Source organism: Ceratotherium simum, chromosome 12 (genome assembly GCF_057802395.1).
Source record: "Ceratotherium simum simum isolate JZ-2026a chromosome 12, ASM5780239v1, whole genome shotgun sequence".
Lineage (NCBI taxonomy): Eukaryota > Metazoa > Chordata > Mammalia > Perissodactyla > Rhinocerotidae > Ceratotherium > Ceratotherium simum.
Window position 1 is genome coordinate 69,037,356 of NC_141911.1, and position 16,367 is coordinate 69,053,722.

General features: G+C 42.2%; 1 protein-coding gene across 1 annotated transcript in view; it reads right to left on the reverse strand.

Annotated features, from left to right (window-relative positions):
* Window positions 1–9,772, reverse strand: part of EGF (epidermal growth factor) — a 78,633-nt gene extending 68,861 nt beyond the window's left edge. The window contains 1 exon segment of the mRNA XM_004426580.3: window positions 9,646–9,772. Within this exon segment, the coding sequence (XP_004426637.1) occupies window positions 9,646–9,772 (127 nt within the window).
* Between the last annotated feature and the right edge of the window lie 6,595 nt (window positions 9,773–16,367).

Genomic DNA, 16,367 nt, shown 5'->3' on the forward strand with positions numbered 1-16,367 from the left:
GGCCAATGAAAAAGGATTGTAATCCTTTGTGCATTTCATTGTTGAAACAGAGAGGCACATACAAGAGTGGCTAAGATCACTGGCATAGGAGACAGAACACCCATGTTGACTCTTTGCCAGCTCCACTACCTATTAGCTGTGTGACCTTCAGCTTATTACTCAACATCTCTGTGCCTCAGTTTCTTCATATTTAAAATGGAGATGATAATAGTACTTACCTCATTGGATTATTATGAAGACTAAATAAATTAATTCATACCAAGTGCTTAGAATTTTTCCTCACTTATAGTGAGTTTTCAGTAAATGTTGACTGTTAGATTCTAGAAAATATCATAAGCTGACATATGTTAGAAACACCTTTACTTTCACTCCACTGTGTCATTTTTCTAATACTTATGTCTTCAAAATTTCAGTAATGCTGTGAAGTTCTCAATAGTATTTGCTGACAAAAGAACACATTTTAATCTGTTGTCATGTGGTTTTCCATGTATTATTTTAGCTATGTTTTACCACAGCAGGAAGCAAGAGGAACATGTACTTCACTAATAGTATGAGGCTTTTCCATTTTTGCTATAATGTCAGAAACCTCAAGACAGCCTTCTTACTTATTATCATTAAGCCTAGTAAACACAGCCTTAAATATCATAACTTTGAACACGACTGTAAAAATCACAAAAAGTTGTTTTCACATTCTGGATACTCATTTGTAAATATCTCGCTTGTCCTGATGACTTCACGTTACCCTTAGCTAACATTTCGAGGCCAGTTTACACTTGTTGCAAAGTTCATCATTACTAATAATAAGCATAAATCCATTTTTCAGGCTTTCTTGTTAATTTCTTTTTTTCTTATTTTTTGTCAAATCTAAAGATATTTATATCATTTTTGCCTCTTATGCAGCCAACAAAGAGCTTATTTCAGAAAGAAGAGAAGGGTCAGCACTGTCCTACCCTCATTATTCTCTTGGCCTTGTATTATTAGCATTGTCTGCAATCCTCAGTTCCTTTGCAGGAAGGTTTTTCAGCCACTTGTATTTTGGAAGAGTTAGTTTTGACAAATCCAACTAATATGGTCCATGAGTCATCAGATAAATTGCAGCCCACCCCGCACCAGGCCCTCTGAGCTGGGGACTCCACTGTCCCCCCAGGATACCCTGCACATCTGGATCAGTGATGTCACCACTGTCAATCAGAACATAAAATTGATGTTGAAAAAATATTTGTTGAATTGATTTGAATTAATCCATTGGTGTAATTTACATAAAAGGAAAGGTGTTTACATAAAATTTACATAAAAGGAAATCTCAGTCCTACTTTCAAGGTGCTTTCAACATAAAGAACTAGACATATTAAGAGATTTTCCCTATGCTATAAGCACTACCAACTCATGTCAGCTACATAGTTGGATGATACCAATTTCAAAAGCTGAGGCTTGACACACCCGCCAGGCACAGCGCATCCACTAAGGAGAGAACTCTGTCCTGCAAAGCAAGGCAACAGGCAAGTGTGACACTAGAACCAGCTATCCAAAACTGCCCCCTTATTTCCTGTGACAGGATCCATCCACATGTGTAAAGCATCCACCACACCTCACTCTGTTTAAAATGTACCCTTTGTTTCAAAAATGGCATTTCATCCTGTCTGTTAGGAGTAATAAAACCTAGTCATTTCATATGCATCAGCATAGCTTCTGTTAAAGAGGGAGATCCATGCAGTATGCTTCTGTTTAGCTTTCTGTTCCAGAAGATAATAGATCAATATTGAAAGACAGTCACTATTATCCTCTCTTAGGCATTGTTGAGTACTTTTTATATGCACCGAGATTCTAGATGGAAATTTTTCCTCATAAACCTTCTTTTTGCCTCTTACATGAACTCTTTGCCATGATTCATTAGAAAAACCAAGAAATACAAAAGTTCCAGTCGATTTTTCAAATTTCTTTTCCAAAACATGATAAGCCTTTCGATCCACTTAGAGCTTTTAAAATTCTCAACAAGTTGCTTGAATCTAAAAGCTATACATTTCCACATCCTGGGCAAATGAACATTAATGACGGTAACCTTTGCAATTTCCCTGCACACCAAGGAGAGATTCCATCTCTTTGTATTGAAAATTCTATAGTAAACAGAATAACCATGTGCTTCAGAGAGAGTGAGAAAACACCAGGAGATCCCTGGTAGCTTCTGCCTCTGGTTAAGTTTCTAAGCCGCATAAGGGAAGGGCCCCAAATACACAGGATTGGCGTCGGCAGCTATATATTATGACAGTGTTGAGTTTGACTGATTTTCCATCTTTGGTCTGTTTATACAAAGATGGAGTCTACGGAAGAAGAAAGATCCTTCTTCAAGCTTTTGAAATTTTAACCAGAAAAGTGTTAAGTGAATGAAATAAAACACTGTTTCTCAACTGACACATCGTGCTGAAGAACAAGGCAACTGCCAGGATGTTGTTAGGACTGTCTGTATCCTAGCAACCGCCTACCCACAAAAAGAACCACCTCATGAATGAGATCCACTGCCTACATACAAAGCTAGTGTGTAGCACCCTGACAGGCTGTTCTGAATGGAGGAAGAAGGTAGTGGTTTTCTCTGAAAGGCCTCTTCTATCCCGCCACTGGGAAGGGGCTTTGCAAATAAATCAGTGCATCTCATGAATCACTGTCACAGGAATCTGCTGGCTTTCAAATGCCTTCACACTCACACAGATTCCAGTGTACTAAGTTTCCTGGGAAATGCTTGGGAAACCCAGACACTGAGGGACATTAGCATGGTTGGCCAAGCTTGGGAGAATCAGAAGATCAAGGTCATCAGTAAAAACAGATGCACACACCAATTCAAACTCCAGGCTTAGAAAGAAGGTCAAGAGGTGATGAGAGCAGAAGTCCCTGCCTTGTATTTGGCTAAAATAACTGAAGTTTCTATACATTAACTAAGTTCCAGCATCAAGAGGAAAGATGATGTTAAGGAAAGATGGATGATGGAGGAAAGATATGAATGATGATGTTAAGGAAAAGAACAATTCCTAAAGAAAGACATATTTACATGCCTTATTCCACAACTGCCCTCAGAGGTTAGTTAAATTGGCCATATAAAATAAAATAGAAATGTGTTTTCCGATATAGCAAGATCTTTCAAGAAGTGTGAGGGTCCCTTTTGTTTAGTGTAATTTTTTCTTTTACACCTGGCAAAAATGTTACTCATTCTTCCAGGCCCAGATCTCAGTTATCTTCTTGTTGTGGGCCCCAGCAAATGGGACAGCTGGGGATGGGACTAGAATGGTGGTGTGCAAAGCCACCTCATTGTTAATAAAGAATCTCTACAAAATGAATCTGCATTCTTGGTTCACCTAACATCCAGCTAACACTGCTTCGAAGCGAGTAGTATTAGCATTCTGGATGAAAGTATTGACCTGTGGGCAAGAATTAAACAGACAATGGGGACAATTATGTTCCAACCGTCAGGGTTGCTGTTGTTGCTGTTGTTCCTGGTTCTTTCTTAAAGTTAATTCTAATTCTAACATTAGAAGCTACAACATAACAAAACTAACATTTTGTTTTCTAGCTCTAGGATTGCTCAAATTTGGAGTAATAACTAAAACTAAACTAAACACTAAACTGCTTCATGGAATTTGAGAATTTCTTGAGAAATATTTAGGAATTCCTTCAAAGAAAGTACATTCTTTGAAACTGACCTGGACATTCCGAAAAAGCTCTCCAAGGCAGTAGTTTCCAGCTGTTGAGGCTAGTTATTGGGTCTTTAATTTTTTTTTCATAACAAATTTACAAGAACTACCTCATTAAAATAATTGCTGAAATATCTTAAGTCAAGCAATTTACACATACTGGAAAATTACTAGTTTCTTCTTCTAGTTTTCTTCACTATAATCAAAGTGACTAAAAGGCTGAGAATGTTGAACAGATTCTAGAAGGCTTATTTTTCAGGCAAGAAATTTTTGTTACCTTTCATCTGAGGTCCAATGTTTAATTTTTTAACTCTGTCTGGATTAAGAGACAACATATAAATTAATCTAAATAAATTAGTACAATGAAATCTATGTCAATGATAAAAATAAGAGAGGAGATATAGTCATTGATAGTAGACCACTGACTGACTGACGGGGGACTATTCTGCCTCTCTCATCTTCACCCACTGGTGGCTCTCATCTGTCCTCTTTCACCTCGGGCCACACCTCTGTGAGGCCATAGTGCTATGGAAGACAGTCCCTCCCACCTGCCACCCATTGTACCCTTTCATCTGAAAGGCCACTGGCCTTTCCCTCATTTTCCTCAGCACAAGTGAGGTCAATCTCTAACTGTTAATAAGACCCTCTGTAAAGATGCCGATAACAGAAGAGAACAACCCACAGCGCACCTTACCATCGCCTGCCAAGACCAGACCTATGGGGGTCAGTGCCTGTCTCACTCTGACTTGTGTCCACCAGGCCAAAGAAAGGACACTCGTGCCAGCCTGGAATCCCGGCGTCCTTCCCACCTGACGCTGCAGGAACGGCTCTCCAGGTGGTAGTTCCACCACCTGGGACCTGCCTCCAAGAATCCTCACTTCTGCCTCATGCTTAACATTCTCCCATTGTGGGAAGAAAAGGGAAACATTGCTTTAAAACCTGTGGTCAGAATTTCTCTTCTGAGAAACAACTGTTTTGTTAATTAAAACACTTCAGTATGCTATTTAGTAATTTTTTTAAGTCGCCCCCCGCCCCCCCAATTTAAAAAGGGAGGCCCAGGATCTGACGAGGAACACAGAGTGGCAGGGGAGGAAGTGTAACGTGCTTTCCTCGTCTGGCGGGCTGGGCCAGGCCTCTTTTGCCCCACGCCTTCAGTCAAGTCTCTACCCTCCCAGCTGGTAGCACTGGCTCTCTGGAGAGGTCAAACGAGGTGCTGTCCGGTGTGAGGTGGCGGCGTGTGGGGAGGGACAGCACCTGCGGGCAGCGAGGTGGAAGGACCAGCGGGGGGGACACGGCGCCTTCCCTGCCACATCACCGTCGCCACGCCCGGCAGTCCTCGGACACAGAGGAGGGAGACGCTGGGTTGCTCAGAACATAGGAAGGGGGCGCAGGCCATTTTTATTTAAAAATCCACAGCGGGCCACAGAGCTTTGGAATGTCTGAAACTCCAGCCCATCCTTAGGGATGTGGTCCGGCCTTCTGGTCCTTATGGAAGAATTTCAGCGCAACCCTACTCCTGGAGGGATCCTGGGCGCTAAGTTAGCCAGCTGGGGAGAGCAATTTTTACTTCTAACATTGCACACTCAGAAAAGTCATTCACTATGAATAAGTGCCCTTTACTTAAAAAAAAGGAGCAATCCTTTTGCTTGTCGTTTCACGCTTAAGTGAAAGGACTGAGCTATAGTGAAGAAAGATGAAGCATTTATTCCATCAATGTACTATTTCTCTAAAACTCTCTCTCCCAAGGAGAATGTGTACCACTTAGAGACTGCAAGATGGTTCATTATTGTGTAGAAAGAAAATGCTAGAAATATTATGGGTTGTATAATGTTCATAGTGTTGGAATATATAACATGTAAGTAACTGATAAGTAAACAAATACATATTGGAAACATATGCCCACATTTTAATTTTTTTACAAATAGAATGGAGTTTGGAGACTATTGATGTTAAAAAAGCCCAACTATCCATACTAAACAAGGAATTATTTCAAATGGGTTTTCAGTGGATGACAAAGTAAGATTTTGAATTTCACTTGAGCCAAATTACCAGTCCACTAACTTTTGATGGGAAGCAATTACTTACTCTACTCTGAACACAAGCAAATAATTCTCACTTTCCAACTTCCAAATTGAATGTCAAATATTTGGACAACCCCAACTAGCCCCAAAATGTAAATTCATTTAAAGAAGTAATTTATTAGTTCCTTTATATGCCCTCAACAGCTTTAAAAATCTTAGAGAAATTGGTCCCAAACATAAGGAAAAATACACAAGAAATTTAAATAATCTTATCAGTTTCAAGTGGCTTGTTTTTGCTGTTGTTAAATAAAATTATTACTGGTAAGAACTCTAACAAGCAAATTTAATTTGCACTCAGTGGAATATTTGATCAGTTGATGTCACAGAAAGACAAACATGGGAGCTGCAGTTCCACAAGGTTACCAACTCAAACCAGGTTGATGTGTTTTTGTATTTTTAATAAACATTTCTTCTGAGGACAAAAATACAAATTATGTATGTTGACATTATTTTGACTACAGTTTTTAACGTTGTAAAACTACCATCAGGTTTTTCGATGTGGAATTTTTCCATGTGTAAAAAAAATAGTCAATTACTATAGAAGAAACCAAGCCACATTTAGAAATATTACTCCTATTATCACCAATAAAAATAAGTTTAACAATAATAAAATATTAATAGCAGCTGGGACTTACTGAGAGCTGTCTACGTGCCAGGCTCTGTTCTGTGCACCTTACACGTATTAACTTAGTGGTTCTAAGCCCAGGCTGCCCATTATGCCCATGAGAATCACCACGGGAGTAACAGACAACAATGCCTGGATTCCACCCCCAGAAGAGACCCTGACCCAGATGGACTGGGTGACAACCTGGACGTTGGTGATTCTGATGTATGGCCAGCAGTGAAAACAAAAACTTTAACACAATCCTGACAACACTCCTGCGAGGAAGCGGTACTTGTCTTTATTTTATAGCGAGGAAAATGAGACACACGGTTCACGAGCAGCAGAACTGGGATTAGAACCCAGATCTACCTTTACCACTAAGCTGTACTACCCCCGGAAGACCACAAACCCCCGGGTACTGAGGGGTAGTTTCATTCATGTGATGTGCGTAAAAGATCATTTCTGTAATTTCTTTGTGGTTAGATTAAAAAAAAAAAAAACTTTTGCATAACTGTGGCTAAGAAAACAAACAAGATTCTGCTCATGGAATTACTCTGGTTTGCACGTGACTGGGAAGCTGACCAAGCCTGAGCCAGTGCTGAAATCAGTGATTTCCCTGTTGACTGCTAAAAGTGATCTCCCGGGTGGCTAACTGAGCGCCCAGGACCCCTCCTGCAGCCAGCTCTCTGAGTCTTGACTTGTACTTCGTCCTCACTCTTTATTTACCAAGAAAGTTCATATAAATAATGCAGGTACGGGACATCAAACAGGAACAGTTCCTTTCTTCAACTATTTCTCCCCTAGGGCAAATAGGCTTGAAAGTTCAGAAGCCACTTGCTAACAGTTTTCTTATTGCTCTCCTCACCTACGTAGCTCAGATAGAAGCTAACAGAATACTCAGTGGATTGGGAAAAAAAAGGCAGGAGAGGCTGGGAGGGGAGAAATGAAAAGAACACCCAGTTCTGTGTTCTTATCTCTTGGCTTATCTGGCTAGCAGTCACATAAGCGACAACCTCGCATAAAGTTACCTGAATCTTGTCAGACCACAAAGCTTTCTTCCTGCTGGGTCAGAGGAGGTCTGTCTCAAAGCCAAGGGCAAAAAATAAGGCAAGTAGAATTTAATTAGGGGAAAAATAGATGATGGCACCATATCTATTTAGAGAGGAGAAATACTATCCTCTGAAATGCAGAGGGCACAGGGTGTGACCCAGGCACTTATCAGCTAACATGAGACTCGGAGTGTAAAGCAGGGGGTTTAACCAGTGACTTGCAAGGAAGGAGGGAGCAAAGAGGCCAGAGTCACAAAGTGGCATCCAGACATTCCACTCTGCGTGGGGTCTGTGCCACGGCAGGTGTTCAAATAAGGCATCTCATGGTGCGATTTGATCAAAGAGCTTTAGCCGAGGGGACATTGATTGAACGCAATCTGCTAGCCTCTGTGCTAGGTGCATTTCACGTGTCATCTCCTGTGATCCCCACGACAATCCTGAGAGGGGGGTACTATTATTTCCCTGCAATATTCCAACACAACTCAAGTATTAAGTAGGTAGCATGGATTTGAAATGAGGTGTGTTGCTTCTAAAAGCTGTGTTCCTTCCACTCTGTGTCACAGTCCCCCTAGCTCTCTATCCTGGGCTTCAAGTTGATTTGGTGCACCAGCCTCAGTGAAGGCACTTCTGAGCCAATGGTGGGCGGGGGTGCCAAGGCGCAGGCTCGCTTGCCAGCGGGAGTTGGGTTGTTCCCTGAGACTCTAAAGCTATGCGTAAACGTTCATTTGTGTATTTTTTTTTGCTCTCTTGGGTTCTGCTCTTGACTGGCTCCCACCATCTCCCTCACGTCTCACGCAGATGGCAGTGCCTGATGCTGGTCACTTGCCAACTACTCCCGGGAAGATTCTCCCACCCCAGAGAGGCTCCCGTCCACTCCCTGTAACTGTGTCCAAAAGCTTGTACTTCTGCCTCCAACAGCTGAGTAATACATTCAGGGGTCGCTTTGTCTTTCGTCACCCATTCTGTTGCTGTTCTCTAGGACTATGTGATCAGCAGGTCAGCAAAAATCTACAGAGTGCATACCAGGAAAGTGGGAATGGTCCAGGTGCTGGGGACATAGAGCTCACTAGAATCAGTCCTTCCTTCCGACACCTGGGGTTCTGCTCACCTGTGACAATGACTGCCACTGGAGACAGTCCTGAGATCCTGAGCAAGAGCCCCTGGTGTCCTCCTTCCTATCTTCCTTCACGGGAGAGCCGAGCAGGCGCCCAGCCTCGGCAGTTTGGCTCAGAACTATTCTCTTTATTCTATTTTGTGCTGTCTTCCAGAGGTTTCTCTTCTGGAGACTTCACTGTGTTTCCCTCAATCTACCTTTTTCAGGGAGTCTGATCCATTTCAAAAATGCAAGATGACAGGAAAGGAAAGTCAGGGTAGTTCATGCCTCTAAGGGATGGAAATGGCTGCTTCGTTGGAGCAGCAGGCTGGAGACCCACCCAAGAAAGAAAGAAAATGAATCAACAGTGGGGGAGTTGCGGGAAGAGAGAGAGTGGGAGGGAGAGATTTTTTCAGGCAAAGTCCTTAAGCAGTATTTTTATTTGCATTCAGTAAAAGTCCTGTTTCCCTTGAATAAAACCCCATTTACTCTGGGAGGCGTGTGCCATGTTTACTCATTGTCCTTTCTTAGCAGTTCTCAAAGTTGCAATGCACCTGTTATGAAAACCGGCGCTGTCAGAGCTTCAGAAACAGGGGAGAGAGGTGAGAGAGGAGGTGGTTTAACTTGAAACTTCCCTTCACAATGATGGAATCACATTTGCTCCCAATTCCCTTCCCGTTTTTCACTGATTTTTTTTTTAGCAACTTCTGAGTTCTTATACCAAGTTATCAGAAGGATTCTTTTTCCTTTCTGGCTTATATAGAGACAGTTTCAAAAAAAAAAAGCCATCTGTTTCCCCAGTTTCCAATATAAAGCCGATCAACTAAGTGTTTAGTTACTCCTCATGTCAGAATAAAGACGGAGGTTTACGTGAAAAGAAGCGTCCAGCTGGTGAAAACTGAGACCTATTCACGCACGCACAGAAGAACAATTTGAGAGCTGTGAATTTTTATAGCTCTTGGCAGATTAGCTGTAACAGGCAGTAAGAAAATATACATGCATTAGAAAACAAAAATTAAGCAAATATACACAGCCAAAAACAAATCAGAAAAGAAAGCCAAGTGTACAAGACAGAATGAACAGGTATCCGAGGGCAGTCTCCAGGAAGCTGTGAATTCCTTGTAATGGGATTACTTACCCACAGAGGGAGAGTCCCCCATTCCCAGGGGAGAGGCTGCAGGACAGATCCAGCGCTGCCGTGCGGAGACAGGAACAAAACTAGATGTGAAAACTGCCGGCCACAGAATGACAAGTACAAGCAGCATAGTCCTGATGGGCCTGAACTTTCAACACCAAGTAGCTTGACTTCGCTTGAGCGTAGCCCTGCCAAGGCGCGTATGTCTGACCCCTAGCGTGTCCCCCTGGGTTGGCCTGTGGCCCTGGGGCATCTCTCACTCTGCTGCTTTGCTGTTGCCCTCCAGCTCCGTCTCCTTCAACTCAAGACAGCGTCCAAATGCAGCTTGAAAGGGACACCCTGGGAAAGATTTCTTTATCTAAGTTTTTGGGAGGCCGGTAAGAAATACCTGACACCCTTATGACAAATTTCTCACAGTTTCACAGCCATGCTCTGGAGGCCTGCGGCCGACTTCACTGTGACAGGCAGAGTGCCCAGGCAAAGGCTAGAGAGAAAAAAGAAAGGAAAGCATTGACGGAAAGTTCCAGCCGCGACCCTGGGATGAGGCTGAAAGAAGAAATATGAAGATACAATTCCTCCGCAAACACGGCCCCCTTTCTGAAAAGTAGAATGACTCTCTTCCCTTTTTAAAGGCCTTGGGCTCCACCTCCTCTTCAGTGACACTTGAGCGAGCCTCTGTTTGCAAATGCGAATGTGGGCAACTCCACGCCACAGGAAAGCAGGGACGCCTGCCAAGGAGGAGATAACTGGCTACTCCCCATAAATATTCCCGGCAGACCAGGGAGAGAGCAATTAGGGGCTGTGGAGTTGCTCCTGGTATCTCGGAGGCACCTGCTAATATTGGCGACGTTTTAATATTTTGAAGGGTGAAGACAAAGTTAAACCCGGCCGGATAAATCAATGGTGATCAGCACTGCTGATAGCTCAGACTTATAATAATCGATCATTCTCACGAGCGATACTAAAGAAAATTTACCGTTGGCTCATTATTTGAACAGAATGTCAACACCAGTGCACGTTCCTGGAGCTTAACCTTTTTTTCTCTCTCCTGTATGTTTTATAGCGGAATTGGAAGATTATTCTTTCCAAATCAAAGGGAAGTCCCTGGAGCCAAATGAAGAGCTACAGCGCACACAGACACCTTTTCTTTCAGCAGGAGCACAATACAACACGGTGAGGGGCCAGGAGTGCAGAGAAAGGGGTGACTGTTTAGAGAGCCGTGCTGGCAACAGCGAGCCGACGGACTGCGCGCAATCTGGGGAGCGCTGCTCCTCCTCAGGCCGTTTAGGCTCTCTTTTCACAGATCAGTGACAGAAAATACAGCTTGAGGCATCGATTAGCTGTCTCCTCGACCACTTTCTACTTGGAGCAACAGCAATTACTTCTCCAGGACTACACCAGAAATAGCCAGCTCAGGCCGGCCGTTCATACCAGAGGTGATGAACAGTGGAAATTTCAGCCAGTGTACTTCATCCTGGAAAACAACTTGCATTGAAGTTGCCCAGAGGTGGTATTCCAAGTGCTAGTCAAAATGTAGATAAAGCGATAGTCACAAAAAAAAAAACAGTCACACGAGTGACCACCCGTTATGGGGAGAACAGGAACCACTCCAGGTCTCTGACTCACATTTAATTACGTCCTCATCATTCCTCAAATACTCTGTCACTTTTCTGAAACAGCTAAAGTCAGGATTTCTCTGATTTCAGCCGCCTCTGCTAGGCAGCTCTGACCCCTTATTGGAGAAACAGATCCTGGGGGCAGTAGAAGTCATGTGGGGGGGATGTATGGAATATTCCATTGCTTTCTGGATTCACTCAGACTCAAGACTCAGCACAAGTGTCCCTCAAATACCCTGCACTAAGTTACTAACCTTGTTAATAAGCTTCCCCTTCAGTAAACTCATTGCCAGTGTCACAGGTGACAGCATAGAAGCTTAGAGGACCGTCCAGCATCAAGCTGTATTAGTGGAGGGGCATGAGGAGAATGACATGAACACAAACATGAAATAATCCACAACTATATTCTATTTGGATTTGCAATCTCTCATAATAGTTTTGGTTGTAAAAAGGCTTGCTTTCCTAATTATATGTCACCTGGGCTAATGTGGTCCTTAATGTTGAACATAAGCCCCTTAGGAGGTGATGGAGTCAACCTGGGTCTGGTAGATGCTGAGACTGGTGACTCACGTTAAAGATCAACCCCAGCTAATCCACAATCTATGGACAGCAAAATCGTAGGACAGGGCTACCCATCTAGAAAGGACTTCTAGAGATATTTAATAAGTCCATATTCTTACTTCTAGATAAAACTGAACTTTTCCTGGAAAAATAAACATCCTCCTCATTTTAAAGTTGCCCAGAAATCTATTGTAGCTTTACAGGTTTGAGTTGCCTAATATCATATAGTTTCTGGGATTGAGTCAAATTAACTAATTCATTGATTAATTAAACAGCCATATGTGATAGGGCACTGGATGGAGTACAAGAAATAGAAGTCCTCGTCCCGAAGTTCAAGAGCTTGCTGCAATTGATTAACCGCAACAACAAAGAAGAGTTTCTGAGTGTGAGCTAACGAATGGCCGTCACCAAGTATTCCGGGGGTGTCAGGAAAGAAGGGGGAACCGCAACAAACTCTGTGGACTGGAGCATCCCGCGATGCTTCATGGAATAACTAGGAATCCTCAGGTAGGCATGGAGAAGGAGGAAGGCCATGCTGACGATAGGATGTGGAACAGGACAAAGAAAATAATTGCTTATTTATTAGATCCTTAGATCCTGAAGGGACACAGCTGCATGGGAGGGAACCCTGCTGGCAGGTCAGTAAGAGAGTTGGATGTTAATGGCAAGGTGACTGTTCTGAATGCTTTTATGTGTGAGTGAACATCAATAGGAGAAGGGAGGTTATTGGGAGACATGTTTATGTGTGCTGTCATCATTCTAACTTTTCAGATAAAATTTCCCTATTGAAACACAAAGACCTAATTCTCCTGGGTTATAGATTTGCGGTACACACAGCTATTATTAATCGTCACCACCACCACACCATCAACAGATTGCTCCCAATGTGCCAGGTGTATAGGAAGTAGATGCTTTCTTCACATCACCTCCGATCCTCAACACCACCATGCAAGGTGGACATTATTGCCCCATTTCACAAATGAGGACACTGAAGATCAGAAAGGCTGAGAAGTTTTCCCGATATCACATACATTTATGGAGGATATGAACTCTGAAGTCATTATTCTCTCCTCGTTAGATGGTGGTTTTGATCAGAATAGACAGGCTGGGGTATCATCAAAAGAAAGAGCCAAACTTATACTACACAAATGGACGTGACTGCAGGAAGCAGCAGTGACAAGGCAGGGCGTTTTGGTGGGAATGACTATCAGCACTTCCCATCCACCTGCAGACACAGTGCATGGGCCATTTCATGGGCGACGTCTATTAGTGAGCACCAAGTGTATTAGGGCAGTTCCTACAAGATTTGAAAACATCATCTTGTTTTTCAGAGAGAAAGTTGTTGACGTGTGTCTGGCATTCTTTGTGATTCATATGTGGCAGAAACTGAAATGGTACTAAGGGAAAGAAATTAGGAGGGGGCACAGGCACAAGAGTTAGCTACGAAGGGCAAATTACATTTACCAAGGTATGAACAGCAGATGTAAAAGTTGTATTGAAAAGAAGGGCAATTGCGCTCTTTGGTATTTAACCAAAATGAGTTGAAAACTTACGTCCATAAAAAAACCCACACATGAATATTTATTGCAGCTTTATCCATAATTGCCAAAAGTTGGAAGCAACCAAGATGTCCTTCAATAGATGAATGAATAAACAAACTATGGTACATCCATACAATGGAATATCATTCAGGAATAAAACGAAATGAACCATCAAGCCATTAAAGACATGAGGGAATCATAAATGCACACTGCTAAGTGAAAAAAGCCAATTTGAAAGGCTACATTCTGTATGATTCCAACCATATGACATTCTGGAAAAGGCGAAACTCTAGACGGAGTAAAAAAGATCAGTGGTTCCAGGGGCTGGGGTCGGGAAGAGATGAATAGGGGGAGCACAAAGGAGTTTTAGGTCAGAAACTATTCAATATGATATGATAATGGTGGATACATGTCACTATATATCTATCAAAACCCATAGAACGTACAAGAGTGAACCCTAATGTCAACTCTGGACTTCAGTTAATAATAATGCATCAATATTGGCTCATCAATTGTAACAAATGTCCCACACTAATGCAAGGTGTTAATCATACGGGAAACTGGGGGAGGGGCAGGGGGTATATGGGAATTCTCTGTACTTTCTGCACAATTTTTCCATAAACCTAAAACTGCTTTTAAGAAAAATAGTCTATTAACTGTTTTGAAGGAGGGGAGTCACTATCCGATGAAGTCATGCTATGCTTAGTGCACAGATGAAGTCATGCCACACTTCTACCAGATGAAATCAGATTCCTAAAAGCACTTGGTAAACAAGAAGTAAAAGAGGAATCCTGCCCATGATCCATTTTGCAGCTAAGTCCCCCCAAGTCACCTAGAAAGTTTCCTCTGAAAACCAGCCCCTATCCACAGAGGGCAAGGAGAGACAAAGAAAGAGGCAGCCGCCCCTGCCCCAGGTTGGCAGGTGACTGGTAAGAAGCAGGGCACTGACTTAGGAGGCTTGTCTTGGGGGCCGTAAGACAAGTAGATCTCCACCCCTGCCCACCATAAGCTTAAAGTTTTATCAAGGCCTTAACCAGGTTCAGTCACCTTTATTGTCCAGATGGTCTCCACAACACGTTGCTCTCTCAACGCTGTATCCTTGAAAGAGCTCAGGCTATGGGAGCAGAAGGTACATTCCCAGGACAGGGGATGGGGGAGGAGCCTCTGATCGCCAGGGGTCAGCTCTCGGGTCAACCAGAGGTCACATCCTCTCCATGACCTCCTCCAACAACGCTTCCTTCAATATTCTCTCAAATATTTTAACTTCTAAAAACGCCAAGGTTTAGGGAAAGAACTCTGGCTTTTCTATCATCCACAATACAGTCTTTCCCTGACCTTCAACTCCGCTGAATCTATAGGAAGCATAGTTCCGTTAAGTACAGAGCATTTGAAGACTGATGAGAGTACCAAAGATGCTATAAACCTCCTGCAATAAAACTACTTGCTGGAAACTAACGAAAATACAAACCATAGTTTGCAGCTCTTCCTTTGCTCTTATTATATTTATAAAACTGTGAAATACTATCTTCTTTCCTTTCTTCTGTCTCCAAGGATAGAAATTATTTCAGTGAAAATAATCTTAGTTTACCACTTAAAATTTGAAAGATGTACAAAATAGATGGTGGATAGAAAATATTTGAGGAAATGACACATTTTTAAAATTTCAAACACCAGAGAAACAAAATAAGGTTGCTTTTATTTGGTTTTCCCAGCCTGACTTCCGACTGAGAGGCATTCACTTTTTATTTTTATTAAAGTAAAATTTATATAAAATGAACAGATCTTAAGTATAAAATCTGATGAGTTTTGGTAAATGTATGTACACATTAAACCAACACCTCAACCAAGATATAAAATGTTCCCATTACTGCTGAAATTTCCCTTGTGCTCCCTCCAGTCAATCCCGCCCACATCCACAGGCAACCACTGCTCTGATTTCTATCATCGTAGATTAGTTTTGTCTGTTCTTGACCTGTATATAAATGCAACCATACAGTAGGTTCGCCTTTGTGTCTGACTTCTTTTGTTCAACATAATGTTTTCAATATTCATTCATGTTGTTGTATTGATACTTCATTCTTCTTTATTCCTGGGAAGTATTCTTTCGTATGAATATATCACAATTTGTTTATCCATTCTCCTGTTGAGGGACGTTTGGATTCTCTTCAGGTTTGGTTCAATAGATGTTTTCCTTTTTCTTCAGTTAATACTTAATTGCCGGTTCATAGGGTAGGTATATATTTAACTTCATAAGAAGCTGCCAAACGTTTCTCCAAATGTGGCTGCTCCATGTTATACTCTCATCAGCAATGCACATGCATTCCGGTTGTTCCACATGCTCACCCATATATGGTACTGTCAGTCTTTGTAATTTTAACCATTTTTGTTGCTAGTGCCTTGGAGTTGCTTTGGAACCCTGCCTGTTTTTTGGCACCATCCTCTCATCTTCCGGTGCTGTATCAGACAATGCTTCACTGCTATTCACAGGGTTTTCACAGCCAATTTTTCTAAAAGTGGGTGGCCAGGTCCTTCTTTCTAGTCTGTGTTAGTTTGCAAGCTCCAAATGGAACCCGTCCACTATGGACCATGGGTGACCCTGCTAGTATTTGAAATACTGGTGGCATAGCTTTCAACATCACAGCAACATGCGACCACCACAGTATGACAACTTTACAGACAGGTGTGTGGTTCCCTGATGGAGACACAAACCTGGGCTGCTGTGGTGAGAGTGCTGACTCTTAACCACTAGACCACGGGGGTAACTAGCCATTTTAGTAGGTGTGCCAACATCACATTGCAATTTTAATTTGTCTTTCCCTGATGAATAATGGTACTGACCATCTTTTCATATGTTAGTTGATCATTCACATATCTTCTTTTGTGAGATATGTATTGAATTCTTTTGCCCATTTCTTTATTGAGTTTTTTATTTTTTTAATTGATTTGTAGAAGTTTTTATGTATATACTGGATACAAATACAGATCTATGTATTCAAATATGTAAATA